This window comes from Carlito syrichta, unplaced genomic scaffold, assembly GCF_000164805.1.
Source record: "Carlito syrichta isolate Samal-C Ts95f unplaced genomic scaffold, Tarsius_syrichta-2.0.1 Scaffold80798, whole genome shotgun sequence".
NCBI classification, from domain to species: domain Eukaryota; kingdom Metazoa; phylum Chordata; class Mammalia; order Primates; family Tarsiidae; genus Carlito; species Carlito syrichta.
Window position 1 is genome coordinate 92,913 of NW_007024894.1, and position 23,239 is coordinate 116,151.

The window sequence follows — 23,239 nt, forward strand, 5'->3', positions numbered from 1 at the left end:
AAGGATATTATGGTAAGTGAAATAAGCCAGGCACAGAAAGACAAATATTGCATGTTCTCACTCATATGTGGGAACTAAAAAAAATGATCTCATGAAGGTAGTGTGTAGAATGGTAGTTACCAGGGCAAGGGAAGTTTGGGGAGATATGGGGAGGGTAACTGCTTAATGGGTGCAAAAATATAATTAGATATAAGGAGCATGTTCTAGAGTTCAACAGAACAGTAAGATGATTATAGTTAACAAGAACTTATTGTATACTTTAAAACTGCTAGAAGATTTGGAATTATCTCAATAGAAAGAAATGATAAATATTTGAGGTGAAGGATACCCCTATTACCTTAATTTTGTGCACACTGTATGCATGTATCAAAATATCACATGTACCCCATAGATATGTAAAACTATTATATATCAATATTAAAATGGGTAAAGTTTAGTTACAGAATACAAGAGAGCTTTAAGATAATAATATAATTTAATTCTGATAATATTAGTGAACAGTTGGAAAAAACAGTTTATTATAGAAAATCTTAAAGTAGTTAAGATTTAACAAATGTTATTTAATGTTAATGCTATTTAATATTATTACCTTATTAGTTCACATTTAACTTATGTATTATTTAATAATAACACTTATTGGACTAGGAGTATGATCCTCAGAAAAAGTTTAGAGAAAGGTTTAGAAGGTATATAAAACCACAATTTGATAAGAGGATATCATATATTTTATATTATGCATATTTAAATGTTATAGAATAACACTAGAAAATAAAAATTAAATATACAATTACGGATGTCAATAACTTTATACTTTTTCCAGACATATAATCAATTCAATACAATACAGTAAGTTTTCAGTCTATAACCATACCACCCTGAATGCTCTAGTCTTGTCAATACAATATAGTAAGTTTTCAAAATGTTTGTTTACAGTGTTTCACTATGGAAATCAAAGAAGTCACATGCTGAAGTTCAAAGGATTTGTTTTGTTTTTTGTTTTTTTTTTTTTTTTACCAAATATTAAATGTCCATTCAAATGAAACTAGTAAGAACATTAAAATTCTTTTCCTTGACTAACCATAATTATACATGTACCCAAAATTTGGAAGCAAAATTATTATATCCTAAGGGGGAAAATGTAAAATATGTCAGTATTTCTAAATTTAAAATCTATGCAGGATGATTTGAGAGAAAGGAGAGAGGAAGGACTCTATAGTTAAAATATAAGGTTCAGGCCGGGCTTGGTGGCTCAGCCTATAATCCCAGCACTTGGGGAGGCTGAGGCAAGTGGATTGCCTGAGTCCATGGGGTAGAGACCAGCCCAGGAAATTTGGCAAGACCTCATCTCTACAATAAATTTTTAAAAAAATAGCAGGGCATGGTAGCATGCACCTGGTAGTCCCAGCTACTTGGAAGGCTGAGGCGGAAGGATTGCTGGAGCCCAGCAGGTCAACGCTGGGGTGGCCGTGAGTGTGCCACTGTACTCCAACTTGGGCGATGGAGTGAGACTCCAACTTAAAAAAAAAATAAAAAAAAAAAAAATATATATATATGCATATATAAGGTTCAAGTTTCTGACTACCACTTACTACCCATGACCTTTCTTACTACCCATGACCTTTCAGTAAGTTATTTACCTATGCAGTCTTTTTTTCCTACATAATAATGGAATGATAATTTCTATCCAAATTAACTCATGGAGATTCTGTATGTATGAAATTGTGAAATAATGTAAAAACGCTTTGCACATTTAAAGTGCCATAAAAATGTTATGATATTTTTTCTATTTTTAATTGCCTTAAATATTATTTGATATTGAAAATAAATATGTACTCAAATACATTATTTGTAATTCCAGTGTGTAATGTCCCTTGTTCTAAAGATGATTAATTAAAGAAGTCTCCCATGTGTAGTTTAGGCAACAATTACAGCTGTAGCTAATATACAACTGTTGCTAGGGTCTACAATAGCTGCTGTTAACAATTCTTATGTCTATCATGGCTGAAAAGTCTTATATATTAGCATTGTTTAGAAAAGACTTAAAAGCAGATAAATAAGGTGTTGTTACTATTAATTCTCTTTTTGTATATTTTTATTGCCTACTTCTACACTTCGCTCATATAATGAGTTTTTTAAAAATTCATTTTTATTAATACCACAAAATCATATTTTTTGTTAAAAATATCTAGACTATAAATATACAAAACCCAAATATCTAACATCTGTGGATAGTTCTTGAGCATTTATCTATTTTCAAGGAATCTATAAAAATAATTCATAACATTAATTGCCTCAAATCGTTCACAGAAAGAGCAAGAGTAAATTAATAAATATATTATTTCTTAAAGAGTAAATAACAAAGAAGATCATTCAATGATTAAAGCTTTTACTCATTTAACCTATACACTATTCTAATTCTAAACACTAAAACACTTTCCTTCCTTCTTAGAATTGTATATTATTATAACCCTGAGAATGTATTTATCTGGAGAAAAAACACTGCATAATTAAGTGGGCACAATATTTAGAGTCAGAGCACCAGAATTTGAGCAGCAGATCTATAACATACTAGTGAAGTAAATGTGGATAAGTTACTAAGCTCTTTGGATCTCAACGGAATTATTTTTTAAATGAGAATAATAACTATGTCATAGGTTTGCTATGAAGATCAAACAAGAAAATAGTAAATCTGCAAATGCTTCCATTGTGCAAATATAATCAAATCTCATTACTGAAAAGTAAAGTCAGTGTCTTGAAAAAATAAATTACTACAAATTAAAATAAACTTTTGGAAAGGCATATCGCAGCTGAGCTATTCACTAGGTATAAGAACTTGTGCAAGTTAATTTCTGTAAAATAGAGATAATAATAGTAACTTATCTCACAGTGATGTTGAACAAATTAAATGAATAAATACACACAAAGTGCTTAGAAGATACCCTGGACATAGTAAGCACATAAAGGTTATCTATCCTTACTATTATTTTCTGGAGAGACTTTTCCTCATTAATATTTATTCTCCTGACTCTGAGGTCAGGGCAGTGTACTTATGAGCTTTAAGAGTAGAAGCGGAATCCTGAAATACCTGAGGGTGATTCTGCTATTTTGTCATATCACTTCTCATCTTTCAGGCCTTAGTGTCAATGTCACCTTCTCAGAAATGCATTCCTTGGCTACTATCTAAAGCTAACTTTTCTTTCCCTTTATTCTTTTTTTTTTTTTGAGTTGGAGTCTCACTCTGTCACCCAGACCGGAGTGTAGTGGCCTCGACCTGCTGGGCTCCAGCTACCCTTCCGCCTCAGCCTTCCAAGTAGCAGGAACTACAGGTGCGTGCTACCACACCTGGCTAATTTTTTTGATTTATTGTAGAGATGAGGTCTCGCCTGCCCAGGCAGGTCTCGAACCCGCAGGCTCAGGCAATCCACTCACCTCAGCCTCCCAAAGGTGTGGGATTACTGGCTGAGCCACCGAGCCCGGCTCCCTTTATTCTTAATTACAATGCACTCTCTATAATCTTTAATTATTTCATTTATTTTGTTGCATGTTTATTTATTCAGTCTCTTACCAGAAATAAGCTTCATAAGAGTGAAACCATAACTGTGCCTGGTTCATGGCTATGTTGCCATTATCCACCATGGTCCCTGGCACATGGAAGATACTTAACAAATACTGGATAAATGAGAGAATGCTCTTAGGGAGTTACTATACACCCAGATTTGGAAATCTGAGATAAGAGAAAGATGACTACTATGGTGTAGATGTGATAATTCTGAGAGTCCCAAGACTAGCTTACTCCAAGTGAGGACTACAATATTCTCAATCATTAATCCTTCAATCTTGGTAGTCTTTATTGTCTTGGCCACTAAATATAATGATCATAAAGTGAAGAAAAATATTAAGTGAAAAAATGAATTGGAATCACATTAGGAAGTAATGCCTACTGCATTTATGTCTTTTTTGTTTGTTTTTTCAGTAATTAATTTAGAAAAACAAGGAAATAGGCTAGTCATGGTAGCTCACACCTATAATTTCAGCACTTGGGGAGGCTAAGGCCAGAGATCACTTGAGTCCACGAGATTGAGGCTAGCCTGGGCAACATAGTGACGCACTGTCTCTACAAAAAAAGTTAAAAAATTACCTAGGCATAGTGACACGTGCCTGTAGTCCCAGCTACTAGGGAGGCTGAGCTGGGAGAAACACTTAAGCCCGGAAGTTTGGCTAGCAGTGAGTTATGATACACCACTGCATTCTAGCCAGGGCCATGGAGTGAGACCTGAGAGTTACAGCCTCTAATATACCTACTACATGCTTCACTGATCACATTTGCAATACTTTGTTCAATCCTTGATACCACATTTTACAGAAAGTACAATTAAAGATTTTTTAAAATGATATTTAAAGACTGGCAGTCTATCAATCTGGCAGAGTATGTAACCTGAAAACCTTCCCTACCACATAGAAATTCTAGATAATATATAATAGAAAATATTCTGGCCAATATACTGCTGAAAACCTAAGAAAGACAGGGAACCACTCGGTGCTGGGATCACAGATGTGGCTGAAGAGCAGGGAGTGGGGGGGAGTAGAAGAGTGACGGCACTCACGGGGCGGGAGTCCCCAGGATCAGCAGCGTCAAGAACTGTGGAAACAGGAGAGGAAACCCTGACTTTGGGCCCAAAGAGAATTTGAGAATCCTTGGAAGTGTTGCAACTTCAGGTAAAAGTGTAGACTAAAAACAATTTGCTAGGACAGAAAGATAATAAGAAAGTATGTTTGTCTCTGACCGGGATCAGCGAAGAGTAAAAAAATGTTCAATTCTCTCTACTGAGAATGTGTATGTCTGTGACTGGATTTCATGTGGTTTGGAGATCTGCATTTAAACATATGAATCAGGTCTTAACTCTGAGAGTTCACATAAATACTGACCATTGATCGATAGCAAAAGAAAACAAAACTGTCTGAAGCTCCCCCAAAAAATTACCACAGAAAAAACATTATCTAGTAAACCTGAGCCGAGAATCAAAATTGTAAACACATAGAAACATCCAAACTTGGCTGAGAGCAAGCAGAAACAACCAACAGAAGACTAGAAGCTCATGAATGTCTGATTTGAAAGAATGTATACTTAATATGATTAAAGATCCAAAAGAAGAAATTAAAGTCCATGAAAAGAGGAGACTCTAAAAACACAAATAAAATTTCTAGAAATATACATATATGAGTGTGTATGTATACACATACACACACACACACACACACACACACACACACACACACACCCCTATATAATGACACAAAAATAATTGGATTTTAGCTCTCTCAAATAAAAATATGTAAGATGTAGTAGAATATCACTTAGGACAAGAATAGAAATCATGAATAATTTTAGACTTTCTATTAGTCTGCTTTTTAGGCTTTTAAAAATTCTGCTTCTTACTACTAATTTGGAACCTATGCATCTTCTTTCCCTTTTAAACTAAGGTGGAGATAGCCCTGGTCCTTGAGCCTGTTGCTCTCTGGACCTGTGGTGGGACTGGCAGCCCTGACGGTCTCTGATTGCTTTTGGGGTGCTTCCCATTTCTTGAAAGATAGTGCACATTCAGTCAAATAGATCTATATTCTTATCCTATAAAATTCACTAAGTTTGATAGCTTTCTTTTTTTTCTGTTCTGTTTCTCTGCTTCCTGTAGTCCCATCTGATTTCTCCTGGTATAATCCAATCTCTAGTACTAATTTCTCCTGAGAAGGCTGATTAGGTCCCTGGTTCATACTCACACTAACCACCTTATCAAATGATTGTTCAGCCATACCCTTAATGTTTTCTTCAGGAAGAGCTTTCTCCTTTTTTGGAATATCAATAGGCAGAGACTTTCCCAAATCTTCACGATGTGGTAACTTCATGCTGAACAATTTCTTCATCAATTTAGCTCTCTATCATAAGCAGTCAGGAGAAAATCAAGGTGCTTCTTTAATGTGTTGCTTAGAAATCTCAACTAAATACTCAATTTCAAGTTCTATCTTCTGAAAAACACTAGAATAGAATTCAGTCAAGATTTTTGTCACTTTATCACAAGGATTTCTTTTCTTCCATTTTCCAGTAACATCTTCTTAATTCCCATCTGACACCTCAGCAGAATTACCCTTAAATTTACATATTTCTGCATGCATAAATCTTCCAGCCTCTACCCACTGTTCAACTGCAAAGCTGCTTCCACATTTTATGTGTTTGTTACTGTAGTACCCCATTTGCTGGGAGCCACAGTCACTAGTAAAAGTAAGGTAAAAGGGACCTGAAAACAGGAAAAACGCCAGCTGGGAGCAAGGCCCCAGTAAAATGCGGCCATGACGGAGGCAAAGCCCTATGGATCCTGTTGACAGACCTTCCCTAACTTTGAAGGATTGCGTGCATAGGCTTGAGAATATTCCCTCTTTAATTGAGATAATAGATGTGCAAATGGATGATGGCATTTGACAGCAAAAATTATACATAGGCATAATGGAGGTGAGATTGCAGCAAAAAGGGTGCCCCTTAGAATGTGCAAGGACGTGGAATTAGCAGTAAACCTATGTATAAAAATGTAAAAAGGGCTCAACAGCAAAACATGTCCCCCCTGAAGGGACAAGGGAATGCAAATTTTGCAACCTTTAGCTAAAAAGGAAAAACAAGTACTTCCTCACACCCTTTATAAGTAACAACATTGACAGTTGTGATTGATGAGGAAGTGAGAAACTGAGACAGAGTATCTCCAAAAACAGGTGTTTTCGGGAAAAACAAGTCACAGACATGCCTTTTGATTTAAGAAATATTATAGTTTAACTAGAAAGAAGGTTAAAATTAAAGTAAGGATTAGAATTAAATAGATAGCAGTTATAATTAAAAGATAAATGTTTATTATAGATGTAGGTATTAGTTAAATATAAGTAATAGGAAATAATTAAGTTTTAAGGTAAACTTAAAATTATATACACTTAATGTAGGTTTAAAATTAAATACATTTAGGATTAGAAGTAAGATTAGTTTCATATATAAGTGTAGATTTAGACATATTTCGTTTAAAAATATAAAATGTAAAATAGGTGATAAGAAAATAGCAAGTAACATAGATAAGGCAATTAGAATTAAGAAAGTTAAAATTTTAAATTAATAGTATTAAGAATTCATAGTGGGTAAGATAAGGGTGGTTATATAAAAGAAAAAACAAATCAATATATTGCTGCTAAAAGTACATATAAGGGTAGAATTAAGAAAATAGATTAGTAAAGGAAAAGAAATAGAATAGCAAAGGGAAGAAAGTCAGGTGACCTAGAGGTCACAGGACGTGGCTGATAAATTGGCAGCTGGTATTTTGTTACACCACCTGGTAGCAGGAAGAAACAAAATGAAACTTGTAAAGGTCAACTTCCCCATAAACAAAAGAAAAAAACATGATGTAAACATTTAATGTATAACATGGGATACATTTTATGGGTAGGGGGCGCGTCAGTAAAAACTATATAAGCTTGTAAGAATTGAATAAAAATTGGCAGAGTCTTGAGCTCTCCCCAGGAAGAGGATTCCTGTCGTCTTCATCTTTTCTTCTTCGCCATTCCTGATTCTCCCCATTCAGGCCCTGACTCTCTCTGTGGGGCTGGACTCCAGCACCCATTCCTGGTACTAAAATCTATATTAGTATGCTTGGGCTGTCATAACAAAATACCACAGACTGGGTGGCTAAAAGAATAGAAATCTATTTTCTCACATTTCTAGGGGCTAGATGTCTAAGATGAGGGTACAGCACAATCACATTTTGGTGAGGGCTCTCTTCCTGGCTTGTAGATGTCTGCCTCTTTGCTATGTCCTGATAAGGCAAAGAGAGACACAGTTCTGGCATTTCTTCTTCCTATGAAGGCACTAATCCCAGGATGGGGGCCCTATCCACATGATCTCATTTAAAATTAATCACCTCCCAAAGGCTCAATCTCCCAATACTATCAAACTGAGGGTTAGGGCATATGAACATATACATTTTGGGGGAACATAATTCAGTTCATAGAAATAATACAACTTTTGGCTGAGAACAATGGCTCATACCTGTAATCCCAGCACTCTGGGAGGCAGAGGCGAGACAACTGCCTGAGCCCAGGGGTTCGAGACCAACCTGCAACTTGACGGGACCTTGTCTCTACAATAAATAAAAAAAATTAGCTCCAGCTACTTGGAAGGCTGAGGCGGAAGGATCACCTGAGCCTAGTAGGTCGACACTGGGGTGGCCATGAGCATGCCACTGCACTCCAGCCTGAGCAAAAGAATGAGACTCCAACTCAAAAAAAAAAAAAAAAAGTAGGTTATTTCAATACCTAAAAATGTTATATAGCTCAATGTACAGTGTATACATGTTTCAAAATATCACATGTACACCATAAACATGTACAATTATTATCAATTTAAAAATATAAGTAAATAAATATTATATATAGCATTACATTTTACCATACTATTTATCACTTAATCAATTTTATGTTGGTAGTATGCTTCATTGATACAAATAAAGAAAAATTTTTGTTACATTATTCTGTCAACAATGAATCACTTGTTGCACCATCCCCAGGGCATCTCTCAGGGAAAAGGCAGAAAAGATCAGCTGGCATCTGCCCACAGCACATGGAACTTACTCTAAGACCGACCACATCCTCAGCCATAAATCAAGCATAAACAAATTTCATAAGATTGAAATACTGCCATGCACCTTGTCAGACCACAGTGTAATAAAAATAAATATCACCAACAAAGTTCCCCCAAACCCACAAAGACATGGACACTAAACAGCATGGTGCTGAACAACTCCAGAGTCAACACAGAAATCAAAACAGAAATTAAAAGATTCCTGGGAACAAATGAAAATGAAAAAATATCTTACCAAAATCTCTGCAATGTCACTAAAACAGTCCTAAGAGGGAATTTCATATCGCTGCAAAAACACATGAAGAAAACAGAAAGATCACAGGTTAGCAGCCTAATAAATCACCCAAGGGACCTGAAAAAGCAAGACCACCAAAACCCTAATTTCAGCGGAAGAATCCAAATCACCAAAATAAAAGCCCAAATACAAAACATAGAAGATAAAAATATAATAGAAAAAAATCCACGAAACAAAAAGCTGGTTCTATGCAAGGATACACAAGATTGATGGACCCCCTAGCCAGATCGACCAAGAAAAATAATGAAAAAGCCCAAATAAACACAATCAGAAATGCAAAAGATCAAGTCAAAACTGACCTCAAAGAAACAAAAAAATTATCACAGATTAGTATGTACATTTGTATGGAAACACTCGAAAACTTAAATGAAATTGAGGACTTTCCAGTATCACACAGCTTCCCAAGGTTGAAACAAAAAGAAATTGAGACCCTAAATAGTCCTCCTAAAAGGGAAGTAACAACCCAGGAAATTGACTTTATCATAAGAAAACTATCAACACAAAAAACCCTGGACAAGATGATTTTCCAGCAGAATTCTACAAAATGTACAAGGAGGACCTGACATCAATCCTACTGAAAGTATTCCAGGCAATTGAGAAAGATAGAACTTTCCCCAAATCATTTTATGAAGTTATCATTACATTGATACCCAAACTGGGTAAAGATCCAACAACAACAACAAAAGAACTACAGGTCAATATCCTAGATGAACATAGATGCAAAAATTCTCAACAAGATTCTAGCAAATCAGATCCAACAACACATCTCAAAAATCATTTACAATGACCAAGTAGGCTCCAATATTCACAAGACCATAAACATAATTCAATACATTAACAGATCTAAAAACAAGAACCACATAATTATATCATTAGATATGGAAAAAGCCTTCGATAAAACCCAGCATCCTTTCTTGATAAAAACTCTTGAACACTTAGGCATAGAGGGAGCATACCTCAAAATAGTAAGAGCTATCTATGATAAACCCACAGCCATCATAGTGCTAAATAGACAGACACTGGAACAATTTCCCCTGAAAACCAGACAAGACAAGGCTGCCCACTCTCACCCCTCCTGTTCAACATAGTGTTGGAAGTCCTAGCTAGAGCAATCAAACAAGAGAAGGAAATCAGAGATATTCAAATAGGAAAAGAAGAAGTTAAGTTATCCCTCTTTGTAGACGACATGATGCTATATCTTGAAAACCCAAGAGAATCTGTCAAAAACCTTCTTGCACTGATAAAGAACTTTGGCAAAGTCTCTGGGTATAAAATAACCTTGCAAAGGACAGTAGCATTCCAATACAGCAACAATAAACAAACAGCACAATCCCATTCACAATACCCACACACATACACAAAAGAATGAAATACCTTGGCATCTTTTTAACTACAGAAGTCAAAGACCTTTACAACGAAAACTATAAAACACTGTTCAAAGAAATCAAAGATGACACAAACAAATGGAAAAATATTCCATGCTCATGGATTGGAAGAATCAACATTGTTGAGATGTCCATCCCACTTAAGGCAATCTACAGATTTAACACAATATCCATTAAATTACCAGCATCATTCTTCTCAGATCTGGAAATGACAGTACAGAAATTCATATGGAAACATAAATGACCATGGATAGCCAAAACAATCCTCAGCAAAAGAAACAAAGCTGGAGGTATCACATTTCCAGACTTTAAACTTTATTACAAAGCTACAATAATCAAAACAGTCTGGTATTGGTACAAGAACAGGAGTGTAGACCAATGTAACAGGATAGAGATTCCAGAAGCAAAACATCAATTTCTCAACCAACTCATCTTCAACGAAGCCTCCACTAATAACCACTGGGAAGAGGTGAACTTACTCAGTAAATGGTGCTAGCTAGGAAAACTGGCTGACCACATGTATAAGATTAAAACAAGACCCCTACCTATCAGAATACACAAAAACAACTCTAAATGGATCAAAGACCTAAACGTTAAACTTCAAACTATAATAACCTTAGAAAATGCAGGCAACACCCTTATGGGAATTGGAACTAGCAACCAATTCCTGATCAAAACAGCAAATGCCCATGTTATAAGAGATTAGACAAGTGAGACCTCATCAAACTGAAAAGCCTCTGCAAAGCAAAAGAAATCATCAAGAGAGTAGGGAGACAGCCACAGCCCACAGCATGGGAAAAAAATATTTGCCAACTGTGTATCTGACAAAGGCCTAACATCCAGGGTCTACAAGGAACTCAAATGTGTCGAAAAGAAAAAAACAAACAGCCCTATTATTAAGTGGGCAAAAGACATGAATAGATACTTCTCAAAAGAAGACATACCAGCAGCCAACAGATACATGAAAAAATGCTCAGCCTCACAAGTCATCAAAGAAATGCAAATTAAAACCACACTGAGACACCACCTATCTCCAGTTAGGATGGCAATCATCAATAACTCAGAAAACCACAGATGCTGGAGAGGATGAGGGGAAAAGGGAACACTTCTACACTGTTGGTGGGAGTGTGAACTAGTACAACCTCTGTGGAAAACAGTGTGGTAATTCCTAAAAGATCTAAAAATTGACCTTCCATATGACCTAGCAATCCCCCTTCTGGAAATACTCAGAGGAATTCACATCATTCTATGAAAAAAAAAACTGCATACGCACATTTATTGCAGCTTTGTTCACAATAGCAAAAACATGGAACCAACTGTGCTGCCCATCAAAAGAGGACTGGATTAAAAAAAAAATGCAGTACATAGACATGATGGAATATTACACAGCCAGAAAGGACAAAACTATGAACTTTGCAGCAACTTGAATGAACTTAGAGTCTAGCATACTGAGTGACCTATCACAGAAACAAAGAATTGAGTACCACATGTTCTCACTCATAAGTGGACCCTGAACAATTATCGTAATATTATAAGAAAGGGAGTGGCAGTAGTGGAAAACTGCCAGGGGAGGGAGGGGCGACACACCTCATCAATAAGGGTGCCTGATCTCAAACCAGGTGAAGTGGAAACCAAAGTGAGGCCCAAACTTTACCTACATAATGACCATTTGCATATCTCTCCCTGAACTTTACCCCACATCTTTAAAATAAAAATAAATACAGAAAAAGAAAACTTGTGACTTCCTTGAGCCATCAATTAATAGCTCTGGGATTTATATTAATTCTTAGAAGATTAGGCTCTAAAACCAGTGGTATGAAAATATTGATTCCTGGCCATTTTTGCCAGATTTTTCACTGACTTTACAGAAGGGCAAATTTTCAGTCTTCACATTAATACTGACACATGCTACATCATGAAAAAAACTTGAAAACATTAGGGTGAGTGAAAGAAGCCAGATATAAAATTCTACATAGTATATTATTTCATTTATATGAAATGCACAGAATAGATAAGTCTACAGAGATAGAATATAGATTAGTGGTTTCCTTCAGCAAGGAGCATGGGGTAATGGAGGATAGCTAGAGGGTACAGAGCTTCATTTTGAGACAATAAAGTATTCTACAGCTGATTTTGGTGACGGTTGCACAACTTTGTGAATATAGTTAACAAAGATGGAATTAAACACCTAAAATGAGAGACTTACAGGATACAGAAGTTATTTATCAATAAAGCTATTACAAAAAAAAAAATAGTGGGAGATTTCAATATTCTACTCAACAATTAATAAAACCACTAGACAGAAAGTAGGAACTCATGAAAGTGCCTCCAGAGAAGAGGGGAAGAAAAATGGGGCTACAGGTGGTAGTTTAAAAAAATTATCTTTACTTACCATATTTTATATATTTGAAATACACACTAGAAGTATATATGCCAAAATGGTAATAGTTTTTCACTTAGGAGGGACGAGTGGCACTACAGGTATTTCTTTCTTTTTTTTTTTTAACACATGTAAAGAATTTAATATGGCAAATGTACTCAAAGAATGACATTGGGATGATTGTAAAATTATAAACAATATGTAATATGTTACAAGTGAATAATCATGAATAGGGACTCTGTGAGTTAGAAATTGTCCATCTAAGCCAAAACTGATTTCAGAAAAAACATGGACCTGGAGGAGGCACAAATTTAACGAAACTAAGAAGCTTTGCACTTTAGTGGATATTGTCTAGACCAAATATTACAATACTTGTATATCTACCTGTACGATGTTCACTTGTATACCTAATCCTGAATTGTATCTCACATCTTTAAAATAAAATATATAAAAAATAAAATAAAGAGAAAAAAGTTGAAGAATTTCATATTGATTTGGAGAAAATCTATATGTTTGAGAAAGAAAGATGTTTTATAAAAAAAGATGTATTTATGTGCCGTTATTTGTCATGTTTGGTTTGGAAGTCCTTTTTGCAGGTTAGCCTTTGGGTTAGGGGAAGAAAATCTTCTGTAGGAAGTATTCCACACAAGACTCAGGAACTTGCTTAAATGGATATTAATGGAAGGTGAAAAGTCAGAACAGCATCACAGAAGACAGCAGATATGGCAAAGTGTGCTCAGTATATTGCTATCTGGTATTCTCTGGGGAAATAAGAATTTATATGGTAGAAGAAGAAATATTTATCTGAATCTGGCCTCTGTAAGAAATCAATCAAAAGTTAAAAACGTTATATATATGTAATATTTCGTATATATGCTTTATACTTTTCTTTTTTCTCCCCAAAGTTAAAAGAGTTTTACTTTTGTATATGGTGAGAAATAGGGGTCCAGTTTCATTCCTCTGCATAAGGCTAGCCAATTTTTCCAGCACCATTTATTGAATAGGGTGTCTTTTTTCCATTGTTTACTTTTGTTGGTTTTGTCGAAGATCAGTTGGTTGTAGGAATGTGGTGTTCTTTCTGGGTTCTTTATTCTGTTCCATTGGTCTATGTGTCTATTCTTGTACCAGTTCTATGCTGTTTTAGTTACTATCTGTGCTTTATATTTTTCTGTATCTCTTCACTTTCTACTGAAATATTTTGTAGAGAAAAAAGTTAATGTTTCACATTTGAATGCCTACTCTATCAAAATATTATTCTTTTCCTACTCTTGTCTAAATTAAACAGTATGTGAGTTGAGAAACAAACAAATAAATCTACAAACATTGTATTGTGTAACATTTTCTTCATATTGAAAGGGGGCTTCAAAGAACAGGGTTAGCATATTTTTTACTTATGTCTTCACAACTCTAGTAATGATATGGAATATAGAAGAAATGTAAAACATTTATAGTTATTTTCTCATGAAAATAGTTGATATAAGCCTATTTATATATCCAATCTATAGAATAATGCTTAGTATAGGGCTATAGTGCATTTCACAGTAGGTTTAGATGCTTTACAGTAATGATGATAGTGCCTGCTTTTGGGAATCACAAACTTTTGCCATTTATCTAGTGTATCACTTAGCTCTCAGTTTTAAAACACTATCTATACATTATAAATACATACCTTTAGAGTAGGCAAAATGCAAAACAAAACAAAAACTCAGATTAAACTGGGTAGATAAATGCATTTATAAAGCCCCCCTTTAAAAACAATAAAATACACAACACATAAAAATATTAAAAATAAGGGAAAAACTAGTAGAATAGGAATGCTAGTGAAGTGTCTGTCTTTTTTATTTGGAGTTCTCTCTTTCATATACATCGTCCTTTAATAAGAACGTCATTAAATAAGTCTAAAAATTAAACAAACTACATTATTCAACAGTGCCTGCCATATTTTCTAACTCATGGAAATGTCTAACACACATATGATGTAAATAACACATGTAAAACAAAATATCCACTTTTGCATATAGTATGTTGTGATTCAACTTTAAAATTCTCTTTACCTTTATTGTCTTTCTGCTTGTCTGGAATTGTTGCTCAGATGCTTGCTGTTGATGGAGGAGCTTTTCATTAACTTCTTTATATTCCTTAGCAGACAATTCTGCTGTTTTTTTGGCATTCTGAAGAATACTGTTCTGTTGTTGCAAAGATATAATCCGTTCTCGCAGTAAAATAATATTGCTACTTGATTTCTGGGCACTTATAGTTGTGTACCTTTCTCTGTTGGCTATATAAAAATAATATTGCTCACAATATTTAAAAAATCAGATTAGATTTAAAAATGCATATTGTTAGTTTACTATGCATTCTTACCTCTGATAGGAACTGTTGTATTTGAACTTTTTTGCATATTACCATTCTTCTTTTGGAAAGTTGGCTTTTTGGTATTCTTGAAATGAAAATACTAAAAATTTAAATATATCATAGATTGGATTATTATTCAATAACAACATCAAGTGTAGCAATGATAATATCACTTTATACATAATATCACTTTATATAAAAATACATTTATTCTGGGTGTGGTGGCTCACAATTATATTACAAACACTATGGGAGGCTGCAGTAGGGGAGGACTGCTTGAGACCAGGAGTTCAAGACCAGTCTGGGCAAAATAGCATGATCTCCTCTCTATTGAAAAAAAAAAATTAGCTGAGCATAGGGGTGCACACCTGTGGTTCTAGCTATTCTGGAAACTGAGGAAGTAGGATTGCTTGAACCCAAGAGCTCAAGCTTATAATGAACCATGATCACACCACTGCACTCTGGCCTGGGTGACAAAGTGAGACCCTGTCTCCTTAAAAACAAAACAAACAAACAAAATTTATGCAAAGTTTTAAAATGTTTAGAGAATAAAATTGTGTAATTTATGCCAAGAACTTGCAAATGAACTTAAAATATACACTAAATTTTAACTAATAGGCAGAAGATACAGATACAAAAGGAGTAGAAGTTTAAACTAGGTATAGAGAATTAGGGACAAGATGGAGACCGGATAGGTCAGACTGTGCAGGGGGCCAGCCCCAGCAGAGAGATTTAGGGGTCCCTGGGGAGGTGTTGTGGCATCGGCGATTATTCTGGAGAAATAAAGAGAAAGAGAGAGGGAGGGGGAGAAAGAAAGAAACTGGACTCTGTCTAGTGCAGAAGCCGATTCTGTAGGATAGATATTAAAAGAAGGAAAGAGAAAGAAAGAAAATGGACAACTGTTCAATGACTTGAGCAGAAGCCATTTATTTGAAGTTACAGCGGGTATTTATCCCCAAATTTTACACAGACAGTCTCACAAGTCTTTCACGTGAACACAAAGCCAAGTTCAGGAGGGGCGTCCCCTGCCCACCAGGTGTTTCCTCAGGCATGAGGAAGAACAATCCCAATTAAATCACAAAACTTTTACATGAACACAAAGCCAGGTGAATGAGGGGCATCCCTCACCCACCAGGTGTTTCCTCGAGTATGAGGAAGGACAATCCCAATTAAATCACAAGACATTTACATGAACATAGAGCCTGGTGGATGAGGGGCATCCCCGACCTACCAGGTGTTTCCCCAAGCATGAGGAAGGAGGATCCCAAAACTATCTCACTGTTCCTCACGCTTGGTTAATATTCCTCAAAAGCAATACAACAATTCTTAATATCATAATATTCTAAAAATCAATAACTTTTAAAACTTATGCATACACAACACCTAATGACCAACCTAAATCCCAATTCCTCTCTATTTTACGCTAATTCTACCTACACTATAGAAACTCTCAACTATAGCCCAAACCAGTTCCTAAAGAATGTGGCCCAGTCAAAAGATCATGCTGGGCCCTTAGGAATGTGGCCCAGTCCAAAGTTCGTGCTGGGGCATTTCTAGTAACTCTAGATAATTATCTATATTATTAAAGTTGAAATAGCACTTTATACGTATATACTAATTCTACAAATATACTTTTAAATCTTATAAAGAAACTTGTACCATATTAAAGGCTCCTAAATGTGACCTGAGTTTGAATTATGTTAAGTTTAAAGCCGAAACCACAGTCTGTGAGAAACGGGAACAAAGGACTCCTAAAGTAAGCCATGTTTGTGGTACTCTCAGAGCTTCATGCTTAGATCATCAAAGTCCCTGCTAGTGGGACATGCCAAACAACAAAGAAAGGAAGAGGGAATGGGCCATCAGCTCCTGAACTCATCCTAGTGGTCTCAGGGTCCGCAGCCCACCTGGATCCCTAATGCTCACGTGGGCCTCCTTGGCCGGCTCCCAACAAGACTGTGAGAGTCTCTGCAAAAGCAAGTGTCCATAAAGACTCTGTGTCAGTAGGGGTGTGCTGGTGGGAGAGCGAAAGTCCGTCTGAGGGGAGACTCAGGTTCACGTACCGAGAAAGCTCCATCTGAAGGTGACTGCAAGCCCCCACTGCCCTAAGATTTGAGCCACGGGCACACAAGATCATCTGTTGTTGGCAGGACTCTCCTGAGAAGAATCTGCTGAATTCAGCTGATTCTTATTGCCTGGCGCCTGACCCACACATCACCTATTATAGTAAATCAGCTGGAGCCCTGGATCCCATCAGTGGAGAGAGAAGATTGGGAAGAGCCAGAGGGGAGCCCCAAGCTCAGTGAAACAACACTGATGGCAGCCATTCTCTCTGTCCCAGGACCAGGCAGAGACCTGCATTGCCCCACCCAGTTCTGCCCAGCAGAATTACCTTAGGACCTAAGGTAATCTCATCAAATGGGGAGAGACAGAAGCCCCTCCACCATGCTGGATCAGACACAGACAGGTCAGATCTCGGTGACTGACTTGACAGGCAGCAAGCCAGGTAAATCCAGATCTGATCCACCCTCCTTCCACAGTAGGCTGGAGGCATCTGACCCTAGTTGTGAGCTACTCTATCAGTATGCGCTGAGAGCTAGAGATCAGAGCTGAAAGTACAATGAACTTATAGGAACGAACTCAAAGCAATTTTGGTTCCTTGTTTTTATTTTTTTTTTACTTTTAGTTTTTGTCTGTTTGTTTTGCTCATTTTTATTTATTTTTGGTTTTAGTTTTTTTTCTCTCTTTCTGTTTTTGATAATGTTTTTGTACTTGCTTTGTTTCTGTTATTTTACTGATTTTTTTTTCAGGCTTCCTGTTTGCATATGGGAAGAGTACATCAATAGGGAGGTTTTTGTTGGTTTGTGTGTTTGCAAGATTATCTGTATGTTTTAGGTTTTATTACTCTTTTCTGTCTTTATGTCTCTTTTCATTTGTTAGTTGGTACATCTGTCTGTTTTCCCACTCACTCTTCTCTCTCTTCACCTTAGTCGTGCCCTCCCTTATTCCTTTTTCATTCTTTTCCTTTGTCTTACCTCATTTTGCTTTCAGGGAGCAAATCTATACCCCTACAGCATGGACATATTGTAAGGCAGTGGTAAGTGGGTTCCACGGTGCCCAAACACCTATCGGTGGATACTGGGATCTGAAGATAGATTTTGAATCACAGTTCCCCATTCAATTAAATCTCAAAACTGCAAAAAGTGCAGCACCCAACCCACAGTCCAGCTTCAGAATTGAACAAAGTCAGAGTATCCACATAAGGAAGAATAGGAGATTGAGCAAACAGAAGTAAAAGCAACCCCACCATCCATGAACAACAGAATTAAAGAAGAGGAAAAAAGAAAGGGAGGGGGGACGAAAATCTACACAAATGATGAAAAACCAAAAGAAGAATATGGGTCTCACATAGACCCCTGGGAGGTTAGACACTGAGAAAACAGACCTCAGAATGCAAACAATGAAGAGTCCCCAGAACGACTGTTCTAAAACTACACACCCAAATATCAAGACATTAATAGAATAGAATAGAATTGAGGAGAGACAAGAGGAAAATATGAAGGAGTTGATAACTGAGATAACAGCAGTAAAGGATACTGTGAATGAAATAAATAACAAACTGATAAGCATGGAAAGCAGAATTAACCAAACAGAAAAAAGAATCTCAGAGCCTGAGGACCAAAATATAGAACTAACCCAAACTGACAAAAACATAGAAAATAAGCTTTAAAGGACCGAACAAAACCGTCAAGAGATGAGCAATTATTTCAAGAGGCTGAACCTAAGAGTAATTGGGCTTCCTGAGGCAGAAGAAAGAGAGACAGAGATCACTTTGGAACAAATATTCCATGAAATTATTCAAGAAAACTTCCCTCATCTCATCAGTGGTGTGACCATTCAAACACAAGAGAATCAGAGAACCCCTGCAAGACAACAAATGAGAAGACCAACTCCTAGACACATAGTAATTCGCCTAAACAAAGTAGGTATAAAAGAAAAAATCCTAAAGGCAGCAAGAGAGAAAGGTCAAACTACCTACCAGGGAAGACCAATTAGAAGAGCAGCAGATTTATCTATAGAAACACTTCAGGCTAGGAGATCTTGGAGCCCATCTTCAAAGTTCTCAAAGATAAACAATTTCAACCAAATAAACAATTTCAACCAGCTAAGCTAAGCTCTATCAGTGAGGGAAAATTAAAATATTTCCCAGACAATCAATCCCTAAGAACATACACTGTCCCCAGACAAGCTCTACAAGAAACACTTAAGAAAGTATTAAACACAGAAGAAAGGGAAAAAAGAACAACAACATTCTTCACAAGAGTGCCGGAAAAAGATTGAAAACACACATGAATCAACCCAAAAATCAAAAGAAAGGCAACAAACAAACAGGCACAACAACTCTATAAAACCTCATTACAGGGAGAAACTCTCACATTTCAATAATTAGCCTGAATGTGAATGAACTAAATGTACCATTAAAAAGACATACAATGGCAAAATGGATAAAATATCATGAGGCAACAATATATTGTCTCCAAGAGAATCATCTCATCAGGAAGGATACTCACAGACTTAAAGTGAGATGATGAGAAGCAAAATTTCAGGCAAACGGAACAAAAAAGAAAGCAGGAGTTGCAATCTTAATATTAGACAAAATACCCTTTAAGCTCAAAATTTAAAAAGATACAGAAGGTCACTATATAATGATAAAAAGTTCAATCCATCAACAAGAGATATCCATTCTAAACATATATGCACCCAACTTAGGAGCATCAACTTTCATAAAACAGCTTCTAGGCAAACTTAAAAAAGATATTGACTCTAACATTATCATATCTGGGGACTTTAATACCCCACTCACAACCCTAGACAGATCATCAAGACAAAAAATCAGCAAGGAGATCCAGAACCTCAATGTGACTCCTGACAAATAGAATTAATTGATACCTACAGAACACTCCACCCAACGACCACAGAATATACATTCTACTCATCACCACATGGAACATACTCTAAGACTAACCACATCCTTGGCCATAAATCAAGCTTAAACAAATTCCTTAAGATTAAAATTCTGCCATGCGCCTTCTCAGACCAATAAAAAATAAACATCAACACCAACAAATTTCCCCCCAAACCCACAAAGACATGGACACTAAACAGCATGATGCGAAGCAACTCCTGGGTCAACATGGAAATCAACACAGAGATTACAAGATACCTGGAAACAAATGAAAATGAAAAAACATCTTACCAAAACCTCTGGGATGCCATGAAAACAGTAGTAAGAGGGGAATTCATATTGCTACAGACAGACATGAAGAAAATGGAAAGATCACAAGTTAACAGTCTAACAAGTCACCTAAGGAAGCTGGAAAAGCAAGACCACCAAAACCCTAACTTCAACAGAAGAATCCAGGTCACCAAAATAAAAAGCCCAAGTCAGGGACACAGAAGACAAAAAGATACACAAAAAAAATCATGAAACAAAAAGTTGGTTCTTTGAAAGGATAAACAAGATTGATGGACCCCTAGCTAGACTGACCAAGAAAAAGAGAGAAAAAGCCCAAATAAACACAATAAGAAATGTAAAAGATGAAGTCACAACAGACCCCAAAGAAATGCAAAAGATTATCAGAGATTACTATGTATACCTGTATGGAAACAAGCTTGAAAACCTAAAGGAAATGGAGGACTTTCTGACATTACATGACCTCCCCGGGTGAAATAAGAAGAAATTGAGACCCTAAATAGACCAATAACAACACAGGAAATTGACTGTGTCATAAGAAAACTACCTACAAAAAAAAAAAAAAGCCCTGGACCAGATGGCTTTCCAGTAGAATTCCACAAAACAAACTAGGAGGAGCTGATACCAACCCTATTGAGAGTATTCCAGGCAATCGAGAAAGATGGAACTCTCCCCAAATCATTTTATGAAGCTAACATCTCATTGATACCCAAGCCAGGTAAAGCTCCAACAAAGAAAGAGAACTACAGGTCAATATCCTTGATGAACATAGATGCTAAAATTCTCAACAAGATCCTAGCAAACTGGATTCAACAACACATCTCAAAAACCAATAGGTACAGGTCAAGGATCATACATCTCAAGTAGAGACTTCCAACTCTCCAAGGAGTCAGCCATGGCAGTGCACTGGGCTTAACTGGGGAACGCTGACTTTCTCACTGAGGTGATCCTCCCTAAGCCCACCACCATCACTAGCATATAAGATATATTTTTTAAATGTTTCATTTTTTTTTCAGATTTAATTAGTATTTAGGTGTCAGATACATACTGATCACTGTAAATAAATCTAAATACAGTTACCAATTGAATTACCATATTAGTCATCAAATTGGCTATCAAATTCACTGGACCTAAAATTAAAAAGAACTTGACTTCTATTTAAAGTACTATTACTGACTAAAAATTAAGAAAAATTCTCGTACTGAGGAAAAAAAAACAAATTTAAAGTGTTTTTCTAACATGGCAAAACATTTCAGGGAAATTCTCAGAGACTAAAAATGAAGTGAAACAGAAATCCAGACAGACAGACAAGTGACCAACAGGCAGCCAGCAAAATATAGGACAACTGGCACTTTCTCATGACTTTTAAATTCCATTAAAATAGCAACACAGAATGCAGAAGTCGAGAAAGAAAGCCTAGTCCCCAAATGAAGATGAGAAATCTGAGGCCACAAAGTTAAGACACTGTATACAACAACAGTTTGTTCCTACTTACTGCTGAGGAGTATTCTGTGTTATGGATGTACCACAGCTTGTTTAACCATTCAGCTACTGAAGACAATTTTGGTTGATCCCAGTTTTCAGCTACTACAAATCAAACTGCTATGACCATTCACGTTCAAGTTTCTTGGTAAACTAAGTGTGCAAAAGCATGACTGTTTGGTTGTATGGTAAGTTTAGTTAAAAGAAACTGCCAAGTTGCTTTCCAGAGTTCTGAATTATATCATTTTATATTCACTGCAGCATAATTTGCAAGGAATTCAAACTAAAGTAACCAAAATTTCAACAGTTGATGGATAAATTGTGGCACTGTCAGACAATGTAATACTACTGCAAAAATGAAAATTAATGAACTCTACATAATTGAACAAAAGAGGTCAGATATGAAAGACATACTATATAGATTCCATAAAATTCAAAAACAGTAAAAATTAGTCATAACATAAAAGGAGGTAAGATTATAAATAAAAGGAGGAAAGTCATTAAAGTCAGAGTGATGATTATCTTTGGGATTAACATTTTCCAGAAGTACTTGTTATGATTTGGTTAACATTTATTTTCTGACTGCCAACCATATGTATAGGATCTAACCAAAGTAGTTTAGAATGCATTCTCTTGTTATATGAATGGAGTTATGAGCTACTTTTATTTACAAACTCATTAAGCTGCATATAAATGACTGCAACTAAAGAAAAATCCTAACCAAATAATATATGAAAAAATAGGTGATTTCTATAAAATCCTTTTATCAATCAATTTATCAATCAATCAGCAGGCACTTAGCATATAGTTCTTAGCCTGAAATTTATTCTAGTAGCAACTAAAATAGGCATTTGCCATTTTCAAACTGTTTCCTCCAAAGTCTGGCAATTTCTCAAAAACTAAACTTTTTCGGATTTTGTTTTAAAAGAATCTTACAAGTTAATTCAAAGATAACCTGATTTTGACAACAAAATAAAATGATGTTTCCTCATTTTTTACTGATTTATGCTGAATAGGTACACTTTTTTGCCATAATGTATCAGTGATAAGAATTGTTGAATAAGTTGTATTAGAACATCAATTTTTCAAAATTTTAAATAAATTGAGGAATTATACATAAATAAGTGATTTAAAGATTTAGTCAGACTAAATGGCTGTATCATCACAATGGCTAATAAAGAAGAAGTTTCTTCACTTGTGATATTTCATATACTTGAAAATAACAATGAGCTTATTAACACTTTCATTTTTCTTTACGAGATATTTAAGATTTACGTTTTTGAGAAAAGCATTTCATTTTCGACTCTGCAAAAGATTGTTAACTGTTACCTGAAAATTATTAAAAAGTAAATATTTTTACTGTATACTTCAAAAAAGACTTCATTTTTAAGGATTCATATTAAATCACCAGCAACATTTATTGAATTAA

The 23,239-nt window shown here is 35.7% G+C and overlaps 1 protein-coding gene across 1 annotated transcript in view; it reads right to left on the reverse strand.

Moving 5' to 3' along the window:
• The window catches only part of CNTLN (centlein), a gene marked incomplete at its 5' end in the record, with an annotated part of 142,116 nt that overhangs the window by 86,250 nt on the left and 32,627 nt on the right, over positions 1 to 23,239 (reverse strand). The window contains 3 exons of the mRNA XM_021710978.1: positions 14,777 to 15,000; positions 15,087 to 15,177; positions 20,104 to 20,106. Coding sequence (XP_021566653.1) covers positions 14,777 to 15,000; positions 15,087 to 15,177; positions 20,104 to 20,106 — 318 coding nt within the window. The remainder of the gene's footprint in view (positions 1 to 14,776; positions 15,001 to 15,086; positions 15,178 to 20,103; positions 20,107 to 23,239) is intronic.